Source organism: Lepidochelys kempii, chromosome 9, assembly GCF_965140285.1.
Source record: "Lepidochelys kempii isolate rLepKem1 chromosome 9, rLepKem1.hap1, whole genome shotgun sequence".
NCBI lineage: Eukaryota > Metazoa > Chordata > Testudines > Cheloniidae > Lepidochelys > Lepidochelys kempii.
Genome location: NC_136388.1, coordinates 80774805 through 80801247, shown reverse-complemented (window position 1 = coordinate 80801247; position 26443 = coordinate 80774805). Strand labels below are relative to the sequence as shown.

The following is a 26443-nucleotide window of genomic DNA, read 5'->3' as shown; positions in this document are numbered from 1 at the left end:
GATTGTAGAAAGACACCCAGTTTTGATGTACAGACTGAAAGTGATGGAAAGTCTACCGTGTCTTTGCTAAGTTGTTCCAATGGCTAATTAACGTGACTTACAGATTTGTGTCATACTTCTAGTGTGAGCATCCTAGCTTCAGCTTCCAGCTCTTGGACCTCATTGGTACCTGCTTTAAATGAGAGATAGTCCCAAACTAAATCTCTGACTCTGCACACCTGAACATTTGGAAACATCCCAACCCATCTACCTCAAATCCTGGAGTTATCAAAATCCATTCCATGCCTCAACCCATCTTTGGTTTACGCAACGTGCAATGGGCTGTCTTAGCCTGAAATTGTGTTCCTTATTGCCTCACTTGAGTATAACTCAATGGCTAGAAAATCCTGCTTGAAAGGGTTCCTCCCTGCATCCTCATGAAGACATATGTCCACTCAAGTTCTGAAGCAGATTACACAGAGAACAGAGGAATTACCAGAGCAAACCTGAACTCTGGAATGTGACATCCTATCTCCAACACTGGCCACTACCAGATGGTTCAGAAGGGGGTTCAAGATTGCTATTAGGGACACTTAACTGACATGAGGGGTTCAGATCTGAGCTTGTGTGCACAGGAGCTAAGGAACCACAGAAAACTGGTTTGTTCAGTCTCCCCAACTCTATGACTGAGAGCTGTTTCGAGAATCAGAAAGCCAGCTGTGGTATCTCCCTGTATATATGCACTTGACAGGGATCAAGAAATGGCTTCTTCAGACACCAAACTGGTCTTCTGGTAATGTAAGTACAAAAGAGATTGCAAGTCTGGCGAATATGTCACATGCTGGCTCTTGTTGAAGGCGCCATTTCTCGTTCTTGAGTAGACACTTCTGGATACACTTTTTGGCTGGTCAAATGTTAATGCTGAGTTTTCCAAAGGGATTGTGATGTTTGACCCCTAAGGGAACATATTGTGACGTCAAAGCTTTCTGAAGGAATGAGACAAGACCACAGTGTCTAAAAACTGAACAGACTCCCAATGCAGCCTGAGCCCTAACACACCAGCGCCTGCCTCCCCTGGAGTTGGTGCCAGGCAGCATCACCCACAAAAAGAACACTCTCTTTCAATCCCATTCCCCCAGCCTGTCTCTCAGACCATGCCCACCTGCAACCCAGCTAATCTGAGAATCACAGAAATGTAGAGGTCATCCCCCCACACTGAGGCAGGACCAAATATATCTCGACCATCCCTGACAGGTGTTTGTACACGCTGTTCTTTAAAATCTCCAGTGACAGGGATTCCACTACCTCCCTTGGTAATGGAGAAGAGAAGAGTAGTCCATTACAATATTATACAGACTGCATAAATCTCAGAATGATGCTTGTATTCTGTGTGAACAAATTTTGTGCTCTTCCAAGTGATGGACTACTCATACTGGCTTCAGGCAGGCTAGAGCAGGCTATCCAAACTCAGGACTCAGCCAATGCAACTTATCCTCTATAGCACCTGGCATTATTTCAGTTCTGATTCTCCATACAACCTAGCCAATCACTGCAATGGATCCTGACCTGCAGAACCCCGTATGGCTCTGCCAATGAACCTCAGGCTTCACTTGTGCTAATGCCAACCTAGCTCTCCTTTGCTCCACCCAAAACTCTGCTAAAGCACCTCAGACCTGGTCTGCAACATCATGAATTCAGAGATTCTCTAAAAGAAAGACTGATAATTGGGCCAAATTATAAATTATGCAATGCTTTTGTGACTCATATGCACAATTTCCATTGCATGAATAACACTTTCTGAAGCCTCCATTTCATGAATCACCATTTGGAGGCAGAATAATTGATAACAGTAGAAAAGGCAGGGCATTAAGGTTGTTTGGGAGAGGGATCCATGCATGAAGCTAAGATGAGGCTCAGTTGAGAGGCATGGGGATTCCAGTCCGGCAGTAGCTCCTCAGGCTAGAATAGAAAGTATATCTATCTTATTTCATTGATTCTTATTTACACACACTAGCATGTATGCAAGCACACACTCACACGCAATATATTTTATATATAAACACATTTGTATAACCCTAGATACACTCTATACAGTATATGTGTGTGTATTTTTATTTGATTGAAAAGCCTTTGTATACTATACCCAAAGTACATAATGGACCTTTTAATGCCCTATTTTATCTGCCTACTTGGTCTGTTGTTCACTGATCTATGCATCTTCACAGCAGCCTTTCCAAGCCACTGGTGCTGCCCTTCCTCCCCGCCCCCATTCTGAGCCGTGTTTGTTTTGCCTTTGCTTTGGGCACCTAAGTGGAGTCATGAACAATAAGCTATGAACTCAAGTGCCTGACTGAACTCCAGCACCAGCCACAGACAAGTGCTTTCAATCCTTGCCAGAGCTTTCTCTTGATTGGGTGGGGGGGGCGTGTTTTGCAGCTCTGCACAGGGAGCAGGGATGGGGGACTTAAAGGTGGAGTAAAGCTGAGCTTTACAACCCACTCACCCCATTGAGGAGCTGCTGTGTGCAGGGCAGGGAGAACTTTATGAGTGGGGAGGCGGTATTACCACTGTATACGGCACTAGTGAGACCATGACTGGGGGCAGGTCTACACTTAAAATGCTGCATCGGCACAGCTGTGCCACTGTAGTGCTTTAGTGCAGATGCTCCTCCGCCAACAGGAGAAAGCTCGCCCATCCCAGCGTAGTTAATCCACCTCCCCAAGAGGCGTCAGCTATACCTATGGGAGAAGCTCTCCCACTGACGGAGTGCTGTCTACACCGGGGGTTAGGTCAGTATAACTATGTCACTCAGGGGTGTGGATTGTTCACATTCCTGAGTGACGTAGTTATTGGATATAGGTCTGTAGCGTAGACCAGACCTGGAAGACTGCATCCAGTTCTGGGGACCACATTTCCAACAGGATATTGAAAAAACTGAAAAGGGATCAGAAAAGAATTGGAACAATAAATTAAGGTCTGGAATACATGCCTGAAAGTGAGAGATTTAAGAAGCTCAATCTATTTACGTTATCCAAGAGTCTACAAGCACCTACGTGGGCAAGAGATTTCTGACAGATGGCTTTTTAATCCAACAAAAAAAAACATCCCCTGGCTGGAATTTGAAGCTCGACTAGAAATAAGGCACACATTTGTACAGTGAGGGTAATTAACCATTAGAACAATTTACCTAGCACTGTGGTGGGTTCTCCATCATTTGAATGCTTTAAATCAGGATGGGATCATTTTCTAAAATGATGCTTTAACTCAACCGGAAGTTATGGGTTTGATGCAGAAATTAGAGTGAGATCCCATGGTCTGTGTTGTGCAGAAACTCACAGTAGATCATAATCATTATGGTTTCTTCTGGCTTTAAAGTCTATGAATCTATGATAGCCCCAAAAAGCTAGCATCATGGGCAGCACGTAAACCACCAGCTGGGGGAGGCTAACCCCGAGCCCGCCCCTTCCACCCCCCTGCCAGAGCTCAGAGCCTCCCCTACCATGGCCACAGGCCCAGTCCCACCCCAGGGTAGCCCCCAGCCCTAAGAGAACACTGGCAGGGTGCACGGCTCCAGCTCCTCGAGGCCCAGAGTACTGGGAAGATGGGTGGCATGTGGCTGCAGTCCCCTGCCCCGGAGCTCTGGGAAGACAGGTGGCGTGTGACCCCAGCGTCTCCAGCCCCAGCCAGAGCATTGGGGACTGGAGCTTCACACAGGGAGCGGTGGTAAGCAGGGGGGTGGGGCCCCACCTGGCTGTTTGGGAAGGCGCAGCCTCCCCCAGCCTTTGCAACCCCCGCCCATGGCTAGCTGCATAGATCTTAGCAGCATAGTGGGGGCCTGGCCTTGTTCCCTTTCCTCTAGCTACAGCTGCAACACTGGCAACAGGGAAGGGGGATTGGATGTGGAACCTCTATGCCAGCTTTACACCACCAGGGGAGTCCCCTATATTGGTGTGATCCTCCTGGAACCAAATACACGGGCTCAATGGCCAGAATCTACCTGTGAGACTTCACAAAGCAGCCATCTGAGATTCATAGCACATTCCCCTGCGAACCTGGCATATGTAAAGACATTTCTGAGAGACACCTAGTTTTCTTACTTTGTGCTGGCAAACTCAATGTTGCACTTTCCCCAGCAATAGGAGGGATTGTGAAATGATGGGTCTTCATCTTGACCTCACTTTTAAAAAGAGGTCATAGATACTGTGCTCCTCATTCTCCCAGAGAGAAATTACATGGCATGCATTCCAATAATTCCGAGGAGTTTATGAAGGCACAGTGCCCCAGCCAGAGGCTATATCTGTATGAGAAAGAGAAAGCCAGGCTCCCTTTATCAATCCCAGAGCGGGACTATTGTGTCCAAAAGGTCTATTGTAATTCCAGAAAATTACATTTAAAAAAGAAAAAGCAGTATGCTTTTTTCTTCAAGAGCAAAATGTTGCAATGGGGAATATATAGGAACTGGGGATGCTCTGATGTGCCGGAAACCACAAATCAAACTAGTAAGCACATAAGTGAACATACTATTTCTAGCCATAAAATATGAACTGTGCTTAAACTGATGCAGTGAAGTCACCTTTGTCTACTCAAAACCTGAAACAATAGCTCTAACAGGAGTGAACTGCTCCTTTCACCTCCACACACGTTAACTTGGAAGCCAAACAAGGACCATTTAAATGCCAATATTATTAACTATTTCACTGCCAGATTCTTTAGCAGAAATATCCAGCTAGTGTGCATTTCCTACAGCTCAAAACTATCTCCAGCATCTTCCCAGTCATCCCCTTCTCAGATGACAAATTCTCCAGCTTCTCCCAGGCAATCTCGATCATGTACCCTCTGCTTTTTAATTTAAATAAGTCTGCTGCCAGCCTATCACACCAAAGTGCTGGAGAATGCAGGGAACTTGCAACAGAATCTAGATGTTGCACAGTACACAATTGTCTGCTACAATGTGGTATTTCATATGCAATGAATTGGAAAAAGCATATCTGCCAGTCTGCTTTGGACACAGTTGCTTTAGCATTCCCCCAACAGGTGATATGCAGGGCAATTTTCCTAGCAGACAATCTCCCTTTCTTTCTGCTAGCAAGAGGTAAAGTCAGGCTACTCAAGTATGGCTGCTCTGGGCTCCAATGTATCTGCACCAGCTCATCAAATACTCTGTGTCATGAAAAATTCATAGGGGCATCTTATCTTGGAAGCCATCTGCATGACTGGCAAGGCTCATCCATGCCTCCGAACATCTGTCCCATGGTTTGGGGACCAGAAGAAGTCTCTGAGAAAGGTACAGTTGCAGCATCACAGAGCGATGTGCCTGGTACAGTACTAGCCCAGCTGGCAGTATGGCCCACAGATCAGCTGCAAGAGCAACTTGGATTCCTTCAAGGTAACTCTGTCCGAGCATTCAAGCTCCGTTCAGTGGAAGAAGAAGTTTTGCCATTGACTACAGCAAAGCTAGGAGCTGGCCCACAATTCTCAATTAGCCAAATTCTGCACTGATTTAGCCTCACAAAATCCAGCTAAGGCAAAGGCTTTACACAGGGTTCAATGTCTGGTCACTTTATCCCAGGTGCCATAATTCCTGTCCCAGTAGTTTAGCCCAAGAAAGCCTGTTAAAGATCAGTTTTGCTCTTACTACTCAATGTCATAGCAACCATCAGCTGGACCATCTCAAGACAAGGCCAGGAAAGGAAGCAGCTCATCCAGACCCTGGAAAGCCACGGGGACATTCTTTGTCTCCTTTACTGAAAGAATCCCCCTTTCCTCTGGGATGCAGAGCTTTGGTTGGAGTCACCTTGTCCAAACTCTTCAGAGAGTTTCACAAGCAGGAAGCTCAGGACACAGGCTTTGTCCTAGCCATGCAGTGATTAGAGGTACTCCCTCCACGACAAACATTACAGTGAGAGGGAAATGAAGAAGAGGTGCTGCCTTTAAAGAGGGCATCAATAGTTCTAATTTTTTTTTAAAAAATCCATGGGCTCAGTCCATCCCTGGTCATTATAGTCAGTGGAGTTTACACAAGGGATTGATTTGGACCAGATACTTTACTCCTCTCTCCCAAATCTTTCCTTACTGACTGTTTCTTCATTTACCTCTCACCCACACAGTCATCAGACTGACATTAGGTCATTAGGTTGCAAGCCAAGGCAGTTTTCTTCCAAATCAACAAGTAATTGATTTTACTTTTTTTTTTTTTTTTTACTTTTTACCCCAGTTGGCAGCTATAAAACGCTACACAACAGCATTGTTCCTGCAGTCTGAAAACTCTCCACTGCCAGCTGCAATGTTGGATTTTGCACTGGGACATTCCTAAAGAATTCCTCACTCAAGGCACTCGTGGGGAGAGCCCCCCACAGGCCCCCTCTGCTAAGCACACCACAGAAAGGAGCTCACTGCACAAATACAACAGCATCCTCCTACCTTCCGCTCCGCTGCCCCTCTTCAGGCACCAGTGCTGCTCTGAGATTGTGGGGAACTGGAAGGGCATGCTGGGTATTGAAATGCAAACACGAGGACCAAGCAGCCCGTTGAGCTTCTAAACACCAAAAGTTCCACACAAGAGTTTTCAGCTGTCTCCATTGCAGTGGATAATATCATTGTTCTACATAATCCTCAGAAGCATTCCAGGGATTCTTTTCCATTTGTTCATATTTTTTAAAAAATCAAATATTGGGCTTAATTCCTGCTCAGAACCAAGTGAACTTTTGTCCTGGGAGCAGATTACTATATTTAATAAGGAATATCAGCCTGTAGAAGATGGGCACATTCTCATCTCATCATAACATTGCAAATTAGAAGCAACCCCAATGAAGCCAATGGAATTGTATCAATGTAAAAAATATACTGTGAGGAGAATCAGGCCAAGGCAGAGACAGTGAGTGAGCATGGATGTATAGGTAAATTTTATTGGATGACACTTAAACACTTTCAGATTTTTTATCTGTGATATAGAATTTGATCTATGCAATCTCTTTCATACTCATTCAATGTCTATTTCACTAAAGAATGGGATTACTATTCAAAGGCTAATTCATAAACGACCTACAGTATGGCACAGGACAATGGTACAATAGCAAGCATACATTTTGAAGAAACCCTTGCCTGTGTTATTAATTGTGCTTTAGATTATTAAATGGGAATGAGCTCAAAAGTCCACTATCCTTTTCAGGACACCTGCTTTTGTTCACTTTTTGCTCCCTAGTCCTCTCCCACAATGAAACCAGATTTTTCAGTTTCACCTGTGTGTGGTTAATTTCATCTCCTGATTCTCCTGCCCTTGCATAGTGCCCTTATGCTAGGATTTCCAATACTGCAAGGTAACATTTGAGTCTTCCAATAACATCTTTTCAATGATTATTTTTAATACCCTGTGAGCATTTGGATTCATCGTATTTTCTGCCAAATCCCCCTTCCTCCTCTCCAACTTGAGCTAAAACTGCTTGACGGTATCCTTTTAAATGAAATACCAAGACAAGAAAGAGAAAATCTTGAAGTTCTATGACATGGGCAGGGAGGAAAAAAATAAAAAGATCAAGCTGACATTAATCATTTCTACTTCCTAAGCTTGCAAAGGGTGAAAAACAGCTGCTGCTTCTGAATGGGAGAACTGTGTGGAGGGGAAGCCATTCAAACTGAAAGTTCCTGGTTAAAGTTAATGTAACCTCATATGTTCCACCTGAACAGGAAAGCTCTAGAGCAGAAAAGGCATGTTTCTTAGACATGCTGGAGGTGGTTACAAGCATTGGCATGTGCGCGCCTGCCATTTCTTGGGAAAGTTTTCTTCATACCTGAAAGTATTCTGCCTCCCTACCTGTAAGATCACATGAGATTCCCACATGAATGCACAAGCAGGATTCATGCCAGCAAGAAAAGGGAGTAACACCTAGGAGGGAGTGGAATGATGTCTGTGAAGGGATGCAGAGCTCGGAGTTATTACAAAAGACCACATTGTATTTGATGGGATATAATAATGAGAAATGGGCTGGAAACGAGCAAAAGAAAATTGAGGCTGTATATAAAAGGGAAAGATTCCTTGGAGTGAGATCTGTTAGATTGTGAAATAACCTCTGAAGGGAAGTAATGAAACACTGCCTCTCGCATCATTTACAATTACAGCGAACAGAGCCCTGGAGAATAGAGTGATGGAGATAAAGCCTAACAGTCTCTAATTTCCGTGAATTTATGAAGATCCCAGCTCTCTAACATACAGTATATAATAGAATCAAGAATATTAAAATGGGGATCTGTCCATGTCTGCATAATAGCACATAAGCATGGAACAACAGCTTCCCAGCCCACTAAATCAACACAGCCCTGATTGTTTCCAGAACGTTTTTCACAGATCTGGTTGAATGAGGTATGTAGCCCATGGGCCTGGCTCCCTATTGCGTTAATTGTTTTGTCTATGGAGTTAAACTGGTGTGAAGCTACAGTAGTGCTGCCATGAGTCAGGCCTATAATCTGAATACTAAGTAATATTCTGGAACCTCTATTATGTATTTCCCTAGCTTGGGGAAAATAAAGGAGTAGATTTGACAGGCACATCACTGGGAGAAGCTGGCTATGCTTGTTCCATTGTACAGTTCTATAAAACAGTTGGTTTATTTATAAGTTAGTGGGTATTTAGCATCCTGCCGGGATGGGCTCTCCAGGCCCCGAGCTGAACCAGGGCTTGGAGTCAAGAAATACTGGTCTAGAGAGGCCCCACCCCTCCACAGGTGCAGGGCACGTTCCTGGTGGCAGAATAGTTTGAGAGGACACTGGAGCTCAGGAAAAGTGGGGTGGGGTGTGGGCTGTGTGTTGCATCAAGAAGCCAGGGTGATGCTCAGAGCTGCACCACCTTGTGAAGGCTGCTCTCACAGCAGGGACTTGGATCCCCCGTCTTTGGAGCAGAAAGCCCTAAAAGAGATCGATTGAACCAGACACTAAGAGATGCAGGAGAGCCTGCTAAGCCAGTGACCATGCCCCCAAACTGAGGAGCTCCAGCCGGGCAGGAAGTGACCTGGGGAAAATATAATTTGGTATAGCTCAATAATTGGGCCAGATGCTTTGATAAACCCCTAGGACCATTAGAGAGGGTGGGCCTCAGTCATCCTACCTTTGCCCCACCCCACCCCATAGTGACAGAACTTCTGGGGGAGCAATGGGAGCACGCGAGGGTTAACTGAAGCTGGGACCTCCTCTGGAACGTCTTGGCAGGCAGAAACTGTGGGTACACCCACACTGCAATTAAAAACCTGCAGCTGGACCATGCCAGCTCGCTCGAGCTCACGGGGCTCAGGCTAAGAGGCTGCTTAATTGTGGTGCAGCCAGAGAACTCAGGCTGCAGCCCAAGCCCAAAGGTTAAACAGCCCCTTAGCCCAAGCCCTGGGGGCCTGAGTCAGCTGGAATGGGTCAGCTGCTGGGGTCTAACTGCAGTGTAGACATACCCTGTGAGGCCATGACCTGACCACTAGGCAAGCTGGCCATTGGACTTCCCTAATGCCCTCAGTGTAGCAGTCAAAAGGGCAGTGCAATGGGAAGTGCCCTCGCCCCACCCCAGTGTATCCTTCAGCCTCTAACCCCAACACTGTCAGCCCCAATTTGCTCTATTTTCTCCACAATGTTTCTTCACTCATCATGGGGCCATTATTCTAACCCTCCTACTTGCTGCATTGAACTGTACCATACCTGGTGACATGGGTTTCTCTCTGGAAATGAAACTCATGGTATGTCTACACTGCAACATCAGCCCAGGCTCAATCCTCACCACGCTTGCGCCCACACTGCAATTGTGCTAACCCAGAGCTCAGACCCAGGGTCCCAGGACCCTGCAGGGCTGGAGGGTCCGAGCTTGAGTTAAGTTGGAACCCAGGGTCCACGCCCTACTCCTTTGCAGTGTAGATGCAGTCCCGCTTGCCTCAGGTCCTGAGAATCATCCAGAAATATCCCACAATTCCATGGGACAACTTCCTTAGTGCGCTCTATCCCAACAATCTGCAATCCACTATACTGAAAACAGAAGCCACACACCCCACCTTTGCAAACAGAAGCAGCTCGGGTCAGCATTAACCCATTCTGTTCTGATCACCGATCTGCAAGCACACTCAGAGAGGCTCCTGGGTTTGCAATGGAGAGCGACCCAAACCAGCCTTTTGCAAAGTGAGCTGCTTCCTGGTAACCATGCAGGGCAGGCAGTAACGTTTTCCCACAGTGCACCATGGTCCTAGGGCTAGAGCAGCCACAGTTCAGGGGGATAGGGGCGGCAGCATGCTAGGGACCCTGGGATATGGGATATGCACATGCAGTGTGGATACCAGAGCCCTAGATTCAAGCACAGGTTAGGAAAGTCTTAACATAGGGTTAAGATACAATGTAGAGGCTCAAGCCCAGGGTTCCCTAACACGGGTCAGCTGACTTGAGTCCCACTAATCTTTGGTTTACATTGCAGTGTAGACATACCCTGAGGCAGTAGGGGATAAATCATGTGCTAATTATGTCATGGTCTTGAAGCTGAAATCAACTTAATACGGGCAGATTCTGGTCCCTGCTTCAGCCACTATAGACCACTACACTAGCATACAGAAGGGCCATACAGTAGCCACAAGGGGTTGGGGGACAAGTCCCGCAGCGCAGGAGTACTGAAACCTGTCATAAGTGGCCCTGTGTTGCCACCTAACACAAGCCCCAGCAAAATGACCATGCTGGGAATAGGAGGGGACATGCTGGGGCAGAAGAGGGAGTAGCTGTAGTACTCCGGGCTACAGTGGATTTTGGGATGCTGTGTAACCCAGAACTGGGGCTGCTCTAATTTACACTGGGGGCTATTTCAGCCACCGCAGCAGCCCAGAATCTGGAGAATGTAAAAGCAGCATAAAGATTTGTCCCCTTCCCCTTAGACTGACCTGTTGGTGCTATGCCTGTCAGCAGGCAAAGCACAGAATCTAACCCATAGAGTCATGCTCAAGGCCCCAAACAGTTGAGGAAAGAAGAAGATGCTAGATCAAAGACAGTGGGCCAAATTCTGCCTTGACTTACAATGAGTGCAACCCAACTAGACCCATTCCCTTGGGGTGGTCCCACCAAGCAAGCACTGATGCACGCAGGCAGCATGCAGGAAGCATATATTGTCACTGCCTATCCTGGAGCTGGAGGGTTTCTGTCTCCAGTGCGCTCAATCCAACACCTTTCAGTGGGACTAAATTTATTTCAGATCAACTGGCAGGATAAAAACATCATAATTCACACAAGCTATGGTATCTACTCAGTCTGGTCTGTGTAATATAGACACAGTGTCTGTTGTTTTCTTTCCCACCATTGAAAGCAACCAGTGAAATCCCTGTATTTATATCACAGGATTTGCTTGCCTGAGTCCTGTTTTTTAAAGTCAGCCTTAATCACTTTTTAGTCATGTTTGATGCTTTCTGGCCTTTGGCATTCCTTTATCCCAAAGATGCTGCCCATAAAGTAGCCCTGCCTTTCTTCCTTCCGAAGGGACTCTGGCATGTAGACGGCAGGTCTGAATTAATTAAGCATGCCCTTGCCATGGTTTGAATTCTCTGGCCCTTTAGATAAGAGGTAGAAGTTCATTGCTGCCATCAGCTTTGTTACTACTCAAAAGCCAAAGCAGCCAACAGAGAAGTCTTGCAGGAAAATGCAACTTGGCTCATTTCAGGCAATTAATTTCTCTCCAAGGGCTGTTTCTAGTCGACACAGTTTCTCCGAGCAGGACAACCCATATTTATTACATGAGTTTCCCCTGACAGAGAGAGCACAGAGCCATTGAGTCCCTCTTTAGTAATGAGAGAGTTTTGTGCTTGCTAATGTAATACAGCACTACACTGAATGATCCAACATGGAGTGGGATTTGACTCCACTTACAAGAGAAATAAGTCCTAAATTAGTCAGAGTGGTGGGATTCTAACAAGGCGCTATTTAAAGTCTCCACCATTAAACTGAGGACATGACACAATGATTTGACATGGCAGAAAGGCATTTCTTCTTCATATCAATTTAACACTTATTGTTTTCTCATGATTATTAATGGTCTTGGATTCATAAAGTGAGCCATCACCCAGTAAAGCTGCTGCATCTGTGTAGTGGTCATGCATTACCAAGTAGAATTATCTTTGACTTTGACTCAGTGAAAGCAGGATGGAAAAGTCCCTCCTGGAAGACCTAAAACATGATGGCTGGATGATATCACCGGACACCTGTCCCTCACAGATATCCTACCTCATAAGGGGCCAGATCTGGTTCAGAACAGAACATCACGGAGGCACATAATGCATTGGGCTGTCTCGACACTGTCCAAGCAACAGCATGAGAAGTACCCAATAACCAAGTTGACACATCACGATGCAGTGTCCCAGCTGCCCAGCGTTTGCACCCTCCTGTGTGCACCAGTGTGCCACACAACATTGTGTTGTCACATCTTGATGCAACGTCACTGAACAATGACACACAGCAAAAGCATAATCTTATGGTGTTGCAAATACAATGATGGCTGTTTAAATGCTCCGTGTGAATCTAAGCTTTGATGTGAACTGAAGACTGGTTGGCAGCTATAGGTGGTTGCCTGTAGAAAGGCTCTGAAATCCAGCAGTTCGACACTTTTACAAAGAGCTGCTGGTGACTCATAGAAAACTTTCTATTTAGACAAAATTCCAGCTTTTTATATAGAGCCAAAATCTAACCTTGTGTAAGTAGGTGGAATTTCAAGTAAATCAGTGGAATTCCTTAGGCCAGGTCTGAATCTGGCCCTTAGCTTGTCTGTTCCCCTTCTCTCATTCTTCATCACTAAAGTCATTTGCTAGACATTGGAAGACCCAGACTGGATCAGATCAGTGGTCCATCCAGTCCAGCATCCTCTTTCCAACAGTGACTGGAACCAGCTGCTTCCAGAGAAGACACCTGAAACCCCATCACAGAAAACAGGATCTTCCTTTGTTCACCTGCTGCTGTTGCTTATTTTCCACTTGATGTTACACAGGAGGAATCCAGCCCTCCAGGGGGCCCCGCTTCGTGAACACAATTGACGATAACAGAATGCAATGTAGCCTCTCAGAAAGAAACACAATAAGAACCTGGCTGTAAGTCTCAGAAGGTCACAAGAAGTAACCAAACTACAAGTAGAAAACAGACTGAGGTAAGATTAGGGGTCTCAATGTTGGGGAGCGGGGACGACAATGAAATTCACACAGCTGGGATATAAAGGTTCGAGCCAGAATAACCTCATCTGTGAAATGTGGTCATCTCAGGGCCCAGCTGGAGGCTGTGTGCTTGGTTTCCACCACAGCCATTCTCACATGCTTAGGGGAAGAGCAACAATAATTGCCTAGGAGACCCCCCATTTCTTCTGTCTCCTTCCTCTGGTCTCCTGCCCAGCAGGTTGTCACTCTCTCCCATGCTTCTGCAGAGCTAAAACAGAACAACTTCAACCATTGCGGCTGCTCTCAACCTGGGCCGGAGGGGTGGGCGGGGGGAGCAGAACAGGTTCAAAGGCCCAAGTGGGAGTTAGGTGCCCTGCTCCCATTGATTTTAAGTGCAAGTTGGGCACCTTGCTGCCCTTCTTGCCTTTGAAACCCTTACTCTTTGGCTGCCCAGGGGATGCTGTGGGAAATGGGGGACCATCTAGGACCTCACTGTTCACAAGTGTATGGGACCAGATCTGTTCAGATACCTACACTTGAATACAGGGACCTTCCTTGCGCTTTATTATAAGCAATCACTGATATTCAGTGCCGCTTTTAGTGCTCACAATGTTCTCCGTTGCTCATTTCAGCATCTCCCAAAGCAGTAATACCCAGTCTGATTTGACAGGTTGGCATGTCGGTGCCATTCTCCGATTCTCCCGCAGCTGCTAAGGATCTGACATTTAGTGTCTTTCAACCCAACGGTTCCTGAAGTTCTTGTCAAACTGCCCATACACACGAAGAGCACCTCTCATACAGTGGGTTTGCCTCTGTGTAAGTGAGGCAGAATTTGACTCACACACACACACACGATGTAGGAACCGCTTAATCTCCAACTGAATTGCAACCCTTTCCGGGGTGCACTTGGCAGACAGAGTGATATGTGAGGACTGAAAGTACAGACTCCAGTAGCCAGTTGAACTTTCACTAGAGGGGGATTTATGTGAGAAATACGTGGTTATCCAGGCTCAAAAGTTGCCATGGGACTGAGTTGTTAATAACCCAGCTCTTATGAAATGTACCATTTGATCATCATGGGCCACAAGTGGGCACGACCAACACTTTACACCTCGTCCAAAATCACTGGCAAGCTCCCAAAGTGCCAGCAGCTGGTGAAGCCCTCTGGCTATCTGAATGTCTACAGCTGTGACAGGAGACATGCCAGCTACTGACCATTTCCCTGCTGCTGTGCTGAACAGCATAACCACCCCCAGGAGTCGAGCCCATCATCCTTCTCCTTGATGTATGGGCTGCACTTGAACCCTCTTCTTTATTTAGCTCAGAGTTACTGGAACAATTCAATTAAACTAATGAACAGGGCACAAGGGCCATGGAGGACTATTCTCTCTTGGTATTTTCCAGACAGCACTTTAGAAGAGCAATAAGTAAGAAGCAACCCTTAACCGCCCCTCCTCCCCCGCCCTATGAGCAAGGATTTATGCAGTGGGGAAAGCACATCTGAGTGTGGCTGAGTGATCTAGAGGGGTTTGCTTTAGGAAGGAGATTTTTGTCTTGCCTTATTATTCCTTAAAGACACAGAAGAGCCAGGAGAAAACCTGGCTGAGTCAGCAAGGGCTCCCCCTGCCTGTGACAGATGTAGCAGCAGCACCAACCGAGACAAGTTCAGCACAGCTTTATGGCGAGCACACAGTCCTCACAGACCCACTGGCCCCACAGCCAGTGGTGAAAGAGTTCAAATTGCTCTTCTTAGGTTTTAAAAGCCTCTTTTGACATCATCCAACTGCCTTCTCTGACCTGATCCCTCTGTCTCCTTGGCTTGTCTAGCACAAGCCTCACCTCTCTTCTCTCCCACAGCCTAGAACTGCTAAATAAATGCAAGAACCTATGTACCCAGGTATACACCAGTCACCACGGTACTTAGGTGCTGTGTGGTTCCTGTCATCTTCACTGTATCTCGCCTCAGACCCTCCATCTTGTCCTTTCTTTGCCTTTTCTCCCTGGCCTAGACTCCCTCTGTGTTCTCCCTCGGATATTCTTATTTACTTTTGTATTTGTATGGAATTGCCTTTTGAGGATACAGTTTATGTGAAAGTCAATGTAGAAGACAATAGTGTTCTATGGGACAGGCCAGTTCTTTCTGACCCACCTAGAAGAGCTGCTGTCTACAGAACTCTAGGGTCCGTCTCAAGACACATTTTGGGTTGTAAGGGTGCATGCCTTGAGCACAAAGGGAGAATAGGATGGAGAGGATGTCACTTCATCTGGTAGGCATGGCCAAACCTCACCAGCCACCCTTAGAAGGTGTCTTTACATCTACACAAAAGGGAGATGGGACCTGACATGGAGGGTGTAACGATGCTGGTTCCGGTGGGACCCAACTGACAGTGCCAATTCAGGACAAATTGCTTAGAGCAGGGCAGTTACAGCCCAAGGCTGGGGTTTTTCCACCTCTAAGGCCAAACCAAACCAAACCAGATCAGACAGAGAGGACTTTGGTTTTACCCCACTGGCTAACCACAAGTCATACAAGCAATTCCCTCAGTCACTTCAGTTTCCCAATATCACCACCAATGCCACTCATTATAGGGACAAATAGTTATGAAAACCAATACCCCAGTAAAAGAAAAAAGGTTCTCCTGATCCCAAAGGACCAAGCCCCAGACCCAGGTCAATATACAAGTCAGCTCTTACCCACAAATCACGCTGCTGCCAACCCTTTAGAATCTAAAAATCTAAAGGTTTATTCATAAAAGGAAAAAGATATAGATGAGAGCTAGAATTGGTTAAATGGAATCAATTACATACAGTAATGGCAAAGTTCTTGGTTCAGGCTTGTAGCAGTGATAGAATAAACTGCAGGTTCAAATCAAGTCTCTGGAGTACATCCATAGCTGGGATGGGTCATCAGCCCTTTGTGTAGAGTTTCCGTTCGTAGCAAAGTCCCTCCGGAGGTAAGAAGCAGGATTGAAGACCAGATGGAGGAGCTGCAGCAGCTTTTTATAGTCTCTTGCCACGTGATCTCTGCTTTCTTTGTCCCAAAGACAAGCTGTCCATCCCATGGCATGGAAAAACCTCAGAGTTCTGTCCATAGGCATTCCCTGTATACCTTGCTGAGTCACAAGGTGAATCTGCCTTCTCTCAATGGGTCAGTTGTATGATGGTCCTTAATGGGCCATCAAGCAGGCTAGGCAGAGCTGACGCCAACTTGTCTGGGGTGTCACCCAGAAGCATAGCATAAGTTTGAAATACAGACAGTATACAGCCAATACTTATAACTTTAAATACAAAAATGATACATGTATACAGATAGCATAATCATAACCAGCCAACCATAACCTTCTCTTAGACAGCTTATTTGACCCTCTTTATACAAGATTTGGTGCCACTACAGGACCTTGGTCGCAATAATGATCTATACGGGCCCAGATTATGTCAATAACTTCACAGGGGGCAAGAGGGGAGTTCAGTATCCATAGCCATTCTGTCCTTGGCTTCTCTGCTGAAACTCCCAACAAAGGCCTATCTGCAATGGGTCTCGGTCTGCAATATGGATCCCTGCCCTCTAGGAAATGGTTAGTGACTACTAACAAGGAGAACAATTAGTGACAGCTGAGATGGTGGGTTATGAAACATGGACTAGAATATGAACCAGGACCAAGTGGCTAATTTCATCTAGACCACCACTTGCCCATTACATGGCAGGCACCTGCAATCCCTACAGCCCCGGGCTGGATTTGGACTTGCAGAAAATAGGCCCATTCCCAATTGGCCTCTGAAAAAAAATGATAAAAACAAGAGCAGGAGGAAATATATAAAAAGCTGGTGCCAAGGAGGCTGCAACCTCTGTCCTCTTTCCGTTCTGTTTGTTAGTACTGTCTGTCTAATGGCCTGTGATGGGATGTTAGATGGGGTGGGATCTGAGTTACCCAGGAAAGAATTTTCTGTAGTATCTTGTTGGTGAATCTTGCCCATATGCTCAGGGTTTAGCTGATGGCCATATTTGGGGTCGGGAAGGAATTTTCCTCCAGGGCAGATTGGAAGAGGCCCTGGAGGTTTTTCACCTTCCTCTGTAGCATGGGGCATGGGTCACTTGCTGGAGGATTCTCTGCTCCTTGAAGTCTTTAAACCACGATTTGAGGACTTCAATAGCTGAGACATCGGTGAGGTTTTTCGCAAGAGTGGGTGGGTGAGATTATGTGGCCTGCGTTGTGCAGGTCAGACTAGATGATCATAATGGTCCCTTCTGACCTTAGTATCTATGAATTCCCCTGGGCCTGATGAACGAAACCACTCTAGCAAAAAGCAATTGATATGTCTGCTGATTTGGCTTCACGTTTTCCTTGTTTCCCCAACACATCATCAGATCCCCCCTCCCCAGCTACGGAAAAGGTTTCCTCTGTTTCATTTTCCTGCACTGACCTCACTTTCAACAGCCTGTTCCTTCTAAGCCCCACCAAGGGGCTCCTCAGGGACAAAGGTGCAGTCAGTGGAATAAAACTTTGTCTTTGCACAATGTCAAGAAAAAGCCTGAATGGCTCTGCCAGCACCAGACATGGAAACACGAACAGCTTCCTCGAGCTCCATGGAAATTGTACAAATTCCTTGGCAGAAAGGTGAGAGCAGCAAGCCACTCTGGGCTCATCTCAGTGCCCAGATGTCATTTACATTGGAAAGACTAATAGCGGGGGAGGGGTCGTCCAAAATATTCCCAGAAAAATTCCAAACCCTAGAAATTCAAGGGTCTGTATCCCCTGGAGAATTCATTAAAGTTGTCCGATTTTGAAGAAAAAAAACCCTCCAAAACTAAAAGGAAGACAACAGCAATGACCAAACCAACCCCACCCTGAATGAGTGAAATGCTGCCGGGGTTCATTCATAAAATAGCACTAGCCAGCGAGCAAATTATTCTGTTTTCATGCAGAATTTTGTTCTTGTGGAATGGATGGCACTTACAAGGGTTTCTTAAAATGTATTTAGCAAGTAATATAGCAAATAGCTCAGGTCTATGCTCACTGCCTTGATGGATCCTTCTGGGTGCGAGTTACTGAGCCAGGGAAAACCCAGTCTCTTCAGTGGTCAATGGGTTGTGTCCAGGTGTTGATAAGTGAACTCACCCACTGGTGAGCTGGCACTTTTCTTTTTTAATCTTCAAAAATGCGTTGCAGATAATCACTGAATAAACCATGGGTGAGAGAGGTATGGGTTATCCCAGTTTTACAGCTGGCGCAGGTGGTAAACGGCTTGCCTTATGCTCAAGCGGGAAGTATTAGCCGCCAGAGGGAGGATTTGAATTACCTGTCCTGTGTGTATTCCCTGGGGCAACAAACTGTTGTTGTGACCGAACCTTTGATCATTTCACAAGCTGAGGCTTTGGACGTGAGTGCTCCTTTTTCAAACCCAATGGGAGAGGACTAAGGAATTCATCCTGGTGTTGAAAGCCTTTAAATCACTAGATATAAAGGTGTTTGTGGGGGTAGGGAGGACCTCATATAATGCATCCTCTGGCACATTCTCTAACCTCCACTTATTTTGACCGACAAATAGCTCTTTAAATTGGGGCATACTTTCAGGCTTCGTCATCTTCCTCATGAGGAAATTTAATGAAACCCTTTCTCTGCTTGATCCCTTGAGAATACAGGACATTATTGCTGCTCCTGCTCTCTCTAGGCAATAGACAATACAAAACAGAGTTGTAACGCTGTATTGATTATTGATGCCCTCTGGTGGCTAAGTATTAAAATTGCCAGGATTTGGCTGACTTCCTGGGGATAGGTTTTGTCTAGAAAATACAGGTGTCAGCTTACACATCTTGAATGTCGCAGCAGGGACTCATGGTTGAAACACATATGTACTGCACTGATAATTCGCGTCCTGCTGTTCTAAAATGATACCCTCTGGGTAGGTTCAGTCTGCAAACAATATTGGGGAAAATAAGTACAGGTAATCCCAGATCTGTTGGCATATTTCTATATTTGTCAGGGAATTTAGTGCTCAAAGAGAGGTAATGACAGCAGCTACTTGAGCCAAGCATAGTGTAAGCATCACCACTCAGCTCTCTCAGTGCTTCTCCAACATGACCTGGAGCACCAGCTCATTTTTCTGCCCCAGGCCTTCCCTCTCTGCCAAATGATGTGTGGTAGTTTTGCAAAATGCTCACAGAGGGACTAGATTGAGACCTACTAATCTCATTTCATGTGTGACCTGAGCAAAGGATTGGATCCTCAGTCTCTAGAGGTGAAAAGCTAATAGGCTAACTCTCCTCCAGAGCATTCGGAAGAAATAGTCATTTACCATCCTATAAAATTCATTAGGCATGATAAAATATCCACTACTTGAGCTAGCATGGGAGCTCTGTGCTGGAAGCATATAAACAGCAATCCTCCAGGAGCCTGCAGAACAGAGGGTTCCTACTTGCTGTTCAACATCCAGCTATCCATGTGCATCAGCTTTATAAAACTGTCAAAGAAAATGTACTTGTCCACTTTTGCAATAGTGATTGATGATCTTTTACTTGCTGGTCAAAACAAATCAACAGAAAAAACATTACTTGTCCAGGGCAAGTGCGGGAATGGAATTCCACAGGACTGATTAAAAGTGTGTCATAACAGATATGATGAAATCTGAGGTCAGGCAAGCTTTTACAAGCAGATCTCTTTGCATAACATTTCAGTGACAGCGGTAACAAGATGCAAATTTATCGTCTAATAATGGTCGGTCGTTGACAGATAAATAAAACAATATCTAAAATATCAACAGTGAGAGGGGGCTGATTTTGTACAGGGTTATAGGTCATTATGGGAGCCCAGGCTCCTGTTAACTGAAGAGATGTATTAGGCACATATAGCTAGCACATCTGGGAGCACTGTTTATTAATAAGTCACGGAACTGATCAAAGCAACCCCAAGCTTTGGAGCAGTTCAGATCTGGACCTGTCTTCTGCAGCTCAGCTCCATTTCTATTTCAAAACAACAACTTCATTCAGAATGCTTACAACGGACAGCAAGAAAAGCCATTCATTCAACCAACCACCTCTAAGCCCTACAGAGAAAACCTCCTGAGCTTGGAATCATAATAAAGTATTCAACCAAAAACGTGCTATGCATTATGCTGTGAAAGCCAGCAGAGCCCTGTTTCACAGTTTAGGGCAACTGCACCTCTATTCCCCCTCTATGGTCTACCAAAAGTCCCCAACTTACAGGCTTCTGGCTCCCAGTCATCACCTTTCTCAGTTAGAAGTCACCACACAGCCCTTTCTAAGAAAGCACTACAGAGAAAACATAAAAGAACCTACATGCCTGCTAATCACCTTGTCAGACGTCACCCTAACTCCAACAAGGGCTATGGCAGGTGATCAGGCCTTCAAACCCCACCAAGGGTTTTTTCTGTGGTTGCAAGCTCAGAACAGCTCTTAGCTCAGAATAAACACCCCCATGAGCAGGTCAAGTCCTTCCAACCCTTCCCAGAAAGGATTGGGGTCCCTTGAATGGAAGGTCCTGTCCATTTGCTGGATCAGAAAAAAGGCCCCGAGTAAATTTAAATTCAGGCTATTTGTCCAAAAGTCCTTTTTTTTTTTTTTTTTTTTCCTGTTGGTCTCTAGAGAATCCAGTTTAAAACAGTATACAAAAGCCTCTCTAGGTGGTGGTACCTCTCAGAGGTGTTTTTACCTGAGTGAATTTACCCAATCACCCCCACTGTGCTTAGTTCCTGGAGTCCTGTGGTCCCCCTGGCCCACAATGATACACACACTTAACACAGTAAGATCTCTCAAGGAATTTCTATCTCTGATTGAAAGCCAGAGAAGATCCACAGTTCTCCACTGAACATGTCCTTTCCCCAGTTGTGGAGACTTCACATCTAGGGGCTCTCACCAGGAGCATCTCAGCTGACCTTGACTGATGCTACAGTGCATAGGGAGAGAGGTTATTCTAGCTCATTCAGGGCTCTACAAATCAAAGCCATACACTAAACCACCATGTCACTGTAACAGGGTGCAGGGACATGACCTGGATCTAGCTCAGGACTGTCAGCAGAAGAGCCATATGAATGAATGTTTTGTGGACAGGTGGTAAGGACAATGTCTTTGGGAAGGTCAGGGCTCCATCCCCAGGGCCAAGGGACTGGGCTGATTTCCGTTTGCTTTCTGATTCTTTTAACTTACTTAGCTTTCTTGTTGCAAGCACTAACTCTTGGGAGAAATGAGTAGACCTTGCCGACTGCTTTTCACTGAGACATCCCATTAGCGCCTAGTCTCATTTCACCCTTTAAACCACAAGTCAAAAGTAAACACCGCAAAAGCCTTTGTCAGTCTTACAAGGGATGGTCAACTATGTGGTGTGTGTAGCTTTGAAATATCAACCCCTTTTATTTTCTGAATACTGCAGCTTTTAATTTCTAAGCACCATTTCAGTTCAGCCACCATTTTGTTCTCGGGGCTCAGAGCAGACGGGCGCAGAAGTACATACTGGGCTCTTTCCTGGGAATGTTACTTGGGTTCCTTTCATTCAAAGTAAAGGTCTTTGTGACTAAATGTGCCTGGTTGTTCTGTGGTTTCCCCGTAGACAAAGGCCAAAACCCAGGTGGTATGAAACAAGAACCCCAGGACCAGAATGACAAGTGGGAAAACACCACAACAAAGCCTGTCCTCATGGTATCAACAGGGTTCTAGCATTTCCTGCAGGGTTCTAGCCAAACATCGTCATTTGTGTAGCAGTAAAGCCTGCTGGGTGCTTTACAGCTGCAGACAAGCTTCCTGCTCCAAACAGCCTGACCCTACAATCAGCTCCACATGGGTGACCTCCCTGCTGCATGGAGTTCAAAGCAGGGTCAGGACTTTAATAATAAACTGTGCATTGAGGGCTAGTGGTGGTTTGTGGTATTAATTATTATTGTCCTGATTGTCCCTATGGGAGAGAGACCAGCCCTAGTTCTGAGCCAAACATTTACCATTTTCTCAACCCTCTTCTTCAGCAATCTTTATGGGCCCTGTGTCTTTCAATGGAGTTAAAAGGTAGGTCCCTAATTTTGACTTCAAATGTCCCCATTAATAGCTTCCCCGTGTTGGCCAGTCCTGCAGGAGACCGAACACTAGAGCAAAGGGCTCCAGGAACCAGAGAAAAAGATGATCCTTCAATCCCAAAGAGAAAAGCCCAGGCCTCAGGCATTGGAGCCAGAGGGAGAGAGCAGGCCCCGCAAGTAGGCTGGACGAGGGACCTTTCCTAGGGGTTTTTGTTTTGTTTTGTTTTGTTTTTAAACAAAATAAAAAAACATCCTTACCACAGGATGTAAACTAATTGCTGTATTTAGCTAGAAAAACAGCCCCTCTCCCTGCATTCTGACTCACTTCCCCTTACACAACAATGAGCTGGGAAAAGCTGCCAGATCTCAGTTCTCCTCAACTTGTTCCCAGCCAAGTGGCGTCTTTACATCGATTTTCCACATCTAAAGTCTAATCTATCAGCTGCTCCCCAGCCAGGAGTGAGACGCCTCTTTCGGCTTTGTGCACTCGAGAACTTGGCCACTCGCAGGCCCACACCACTAGGAGTGAGGTCACTCTGATTGTCCAAAGGAGGTGAATGGCCTGCTGCCATGTGGGAGGGGCAAGTTGGCTTGGCCTCCTTTTGTGCCAGTTCCTTTCACTGTGGTTGATGCTAAGTTCAAATGGCACCTCAGTTCCCCGAGAAGGAAAGGAGAAATGAAGTACCAGTTTCCTGAGGTTGCATAGCCGGAATCTGGGAGGAGACAAGAGGTACATTACTGTGCACACAGCACAGACTAGAAGGCAAACAGATGGCAAGGTTGTAGGTTGGAATTTTCAAAGAGTCCTAGGGGAGTTAGGCGCACAACTCTCAAACCAACCTGAAATTGAACACAGTCTGGCTGTGGTGGAAACCCTGGAGAGAAACACTGAAGCTGGATCCTTTACAACCCATTACTTTTTGTAATACCATATGAATCTACACAAGTTAAGGCAAATGAATGCTCAAACCTCATGCTTCTGGGCATCAGCTGATTCTCTACAAGGGGTCAGGAAGGAATTACATCCCCCTCACCCTTTCCCATCTCGCTTCACATGCAACATTTCATGGTTGGGGCCTGAGCACCTGCAGCTCCCATTAAAATCAGCAGACAATTTGCACTAAAAGCTTGAAAATTCCTTTAATTCAAACAGGCATTTCCACACATCATACATACAATTCACACCTGCATTTGCAACCTGCATGCTTTCACTGTGGGTTATGCAATCATGTTCTGGTTCTGCTTCCCATGGTGATATATGCTGGCACAAATGCTAGGCTACTCTTTCCACACTCTCCAGTACCTTGTAGGCCACAGCGCAGCTGCTAACATACCCAGTGCCCCATCTCTTTGTTTTCACAAATGAAATCATTCAACTTGGACAAGTCATTTGAGACATAAGACATACAGCAAAGATGAAGGGGCAGGAGATATCTCACCAAGTTCCTAAAAATAACATTACTTGGGAAATCCAAGAAGCTGAAAAGGGTAGAATTTTTATAATAACCTAGCAATACGCCATGAAACATTCATGCTTGAGCAGAGGAGCAGCATGCAGTCTTACTCTGAAAGACTACTGGGTAAAAATTGCTCTCTCACTCAGCAGATCTTCCTGTCACAGAGTCACAGCTGCTGCCGTACTGACTAAAATTAGTTTTCACTATTATTTACTCCCCGTAGTACAGCAAACCCAGGACACTTGCAGGAAGGCGAGCTAGATTCTGTTCTGGCTTGTGCAACATCAGCAAAGCAGTGTGGTTAGCCAAGTTCTTACCTCAGGGCCAATTTCTGCCCTCAGTTACACTGGACAACCGCACTGGAGATGGGGTAACTCCACAGGCCAGAACACTGGAATTCAATGGCTTTTGTCCTGCCGGATCTACAAAGGATGACCTACTGAAATCTGACAGAGATGGGTGTAGCCCAGGAGTTCTGTTACTGCCTCGGGCATGGCTGAAACACTAATGTTAGTACCCAGAGGTTTGGCTCTTTCTTCTGCCATTGCTGAAAAATTTCCTGGTTTGTAAAAATGAAGTTTTGGAGGCTGCCATTGTAGAACCCCACAGTATTCTTGTCAGCAAGTTAAAGAAGTATGGGCTGGATGAATGCACTATAAGGTGGGTAGAAAATTGGCTAGATTGTCGGGCTCAACAGGTAGTGATCAATGGCTCCATATCTAGTTGGCAGCCGGTGTCAAGTGGAGTGCCCCAGGGGTCGGTCCTGGGGCCGGTTTTGTTCAATATCTTCATAAATGATCTGGAGGATGGTGTGGATTGCACTCTCAGCAAATTTGCGGATGATACTAAACTGGGAGGAGTGGTAGATACGCTGGAGGGCAGGGATAGGATACAGAGGGACCTAGACAAATTGGAGGATTGGGCCAAAAGAAATCTGATGAGGTTCAATAAGGATAAGTGCAGGGTCCTGCACTTAGGACGGAAGAACCCAATGCACAGCTACCGACTAGGGACCGAATGGCTACACAGCAGTTCTGCGGAAAAGGACCTAGGGGTGACAGTGGACGAGAAGCTGGATATGAGTCAGCAGTGTGCCCTTGTTGCCAAGAAGGCCAATGGCATTTTGGGATGTATAAGTAGGGGCATAGCGAGCAGATTGAGGGACGTGATCGTCCCCCTCTATTCGACATTGGTGAGGCCTCATCTGGAGTACTGTGTCCAGTTTTGGGCCCCACACTACAAGAAGGATGTGGATAAATTGGAGAGAGTCCAGCGAAGGGCAACAAAAATGATTAGGGGTCTGGAACACATGACTTATGAGGAGAGGCTGAGGGAACTGGGATTGTTTAGTCTGCAGAAGAGAAGAATGAGGGGGGATTTGATAGCTGCTTTCAACTACCTGAGAGGTGGTTCCAGAGAGGATGGTTCTAGACTATTCTCAGTGGTAGAAGAGGACAGGACAAGGAGTAATAGTCTCAAGTTGCAGTGGGGTAGGTTTAGGTTGGATATTAGGAAAAACTTTTTCACTAGCAGGGTGGTGAAACACTGGAATGCGTTACCTAGGGAGGTGGTAGAATCTCCTTCCTTAGAAGTTTTTAAGGTCAGGCTTGACAAAGCCCTGGCTGGGATGATTTAATTGGGGATTGGTCCTGCTTTGAGCAGGGGGTTGGACTAGATGACCTCCTGAGGTCCCTTCCAACCCTGATATTCTATGATTCTATGCCACTGTGACAGGGTTTGGCTCCACAGCACCCCCTCGTGGCCCATCAGGATGCTGCTCATCGCAGTAGTCAGCCATGCCTCTCAGAAGGTGCAAGACAGTGAGCTTTAGCCCTGTAGCTGAGGCACTCTTAAGTCCCACCCACTACAGGTATTAGAGTCCAAAAATAAAGCCAAAACTCAAAATAGGGTCATCTGATGAATCTTCAGCAGTAACCCGCCCTTCTACTTCTGTATGGCCCTGTCTTCAAACAGCCCATCTCCCAGAGCCCTTAGCCCATCCACCAGGAGGCTTGTCCAACCAGCAAGCAGTGTCAGACTCCTGACCGTAACTAGCTCTTCTCCCCTTCCGGGTCAGCCCCCAACTGAGCTGTGTCTTCTTCTAACTTCCCTTTCCACACCTGACATCTGCTGCACTGGGTCCACTGGCCCTGATTAACCCTCACCTTGCCACTGTGTGGCCTCCATCACACTCACATTACCTGGAGCATCTGAGTATTTGGAGGGACACACACAAAAGACCAAATTCAGGCAACACAATTCCCATTAAAGTCAAGGCTGAAACCAATACATAGGGCACAGCCCCCCAAAATCAGGTGTAGTTTGTAAAATCTAACAGGACGAGAGAAGTTTTTGAGCTTAGTGTAGATTTTAGTGAAAACAGGAGAGGGTGGGGAAGAGCTAGGAGATGGGGAGACATCTTTTTGTGAGGCACTGCAACTTGGGAAGCTAACCACAACAGCACTGTGCCCAGTCCTTAAGAAACAGAGAGTGACACAGACCCGGGGAGTGAAGTGCAACAAGTAAACAAACAGCACAAGGAGCAAAAGCAACATTAGATTGCCAGTATTCTTTCCCATTTAATAAAAGTCAGGGTTTATTATTAATATTAAGGTCATTTTTAAAAGGGAGGAGTTTTAATCTTGAAAGGGTCTTTTCAAATGCCATTCCCCCCCCACCACCACTCATTTTGAAATCTGTGCAGTGAGGAACGTGACTCATGAAACTAGTTAATAGGGTACTCACACATTGGGAGATCACCATCTGGTCCTTCTCCTTTTGAGCCAGTTCACTGAATACTAATGAAGTGAAGATGACATGCATCCATTAGTGGCAAGAAAGGATTTTCTGTGAATCATC

The 26443-nt window shown here is 46.0% G+C and overlaps 1 protein-coding gene across 6 annotated transcripts in view; it reads right to left on the bottom strand.

Annotated features, from left to right (window-relative positions):
* Nucleotides 1-26443, bottom strand: part of AMER1 (APC membrane recruitment protein 1) — an 84664-nt gene that overhangs the window by 8079 nt on the left and 50142 nt on the right. The window contains exon 4 of one of the 6 annotated variants that reach the window (XM_073361061.2): nucleotides 19002-19021. The exons of 4 other annotated variants lie outside the window; for them this stretch is intronic. In XM_073361061.2, the coding sequence (XP_073217162.2) occupies nucleotides 19017-19021 (5 nt within the window). In that variant the 3' untranslated portion in view covers nucleotides 19002-19016. Of the gene's footprint in view, nucleotides 1-19001; nucleotides 19022-22477; nucleotides 22841-26443 lie in introns of those variants that run through there. One more of the 6 variants, XM_073361057.2, reaches the window with a different exon arrangement.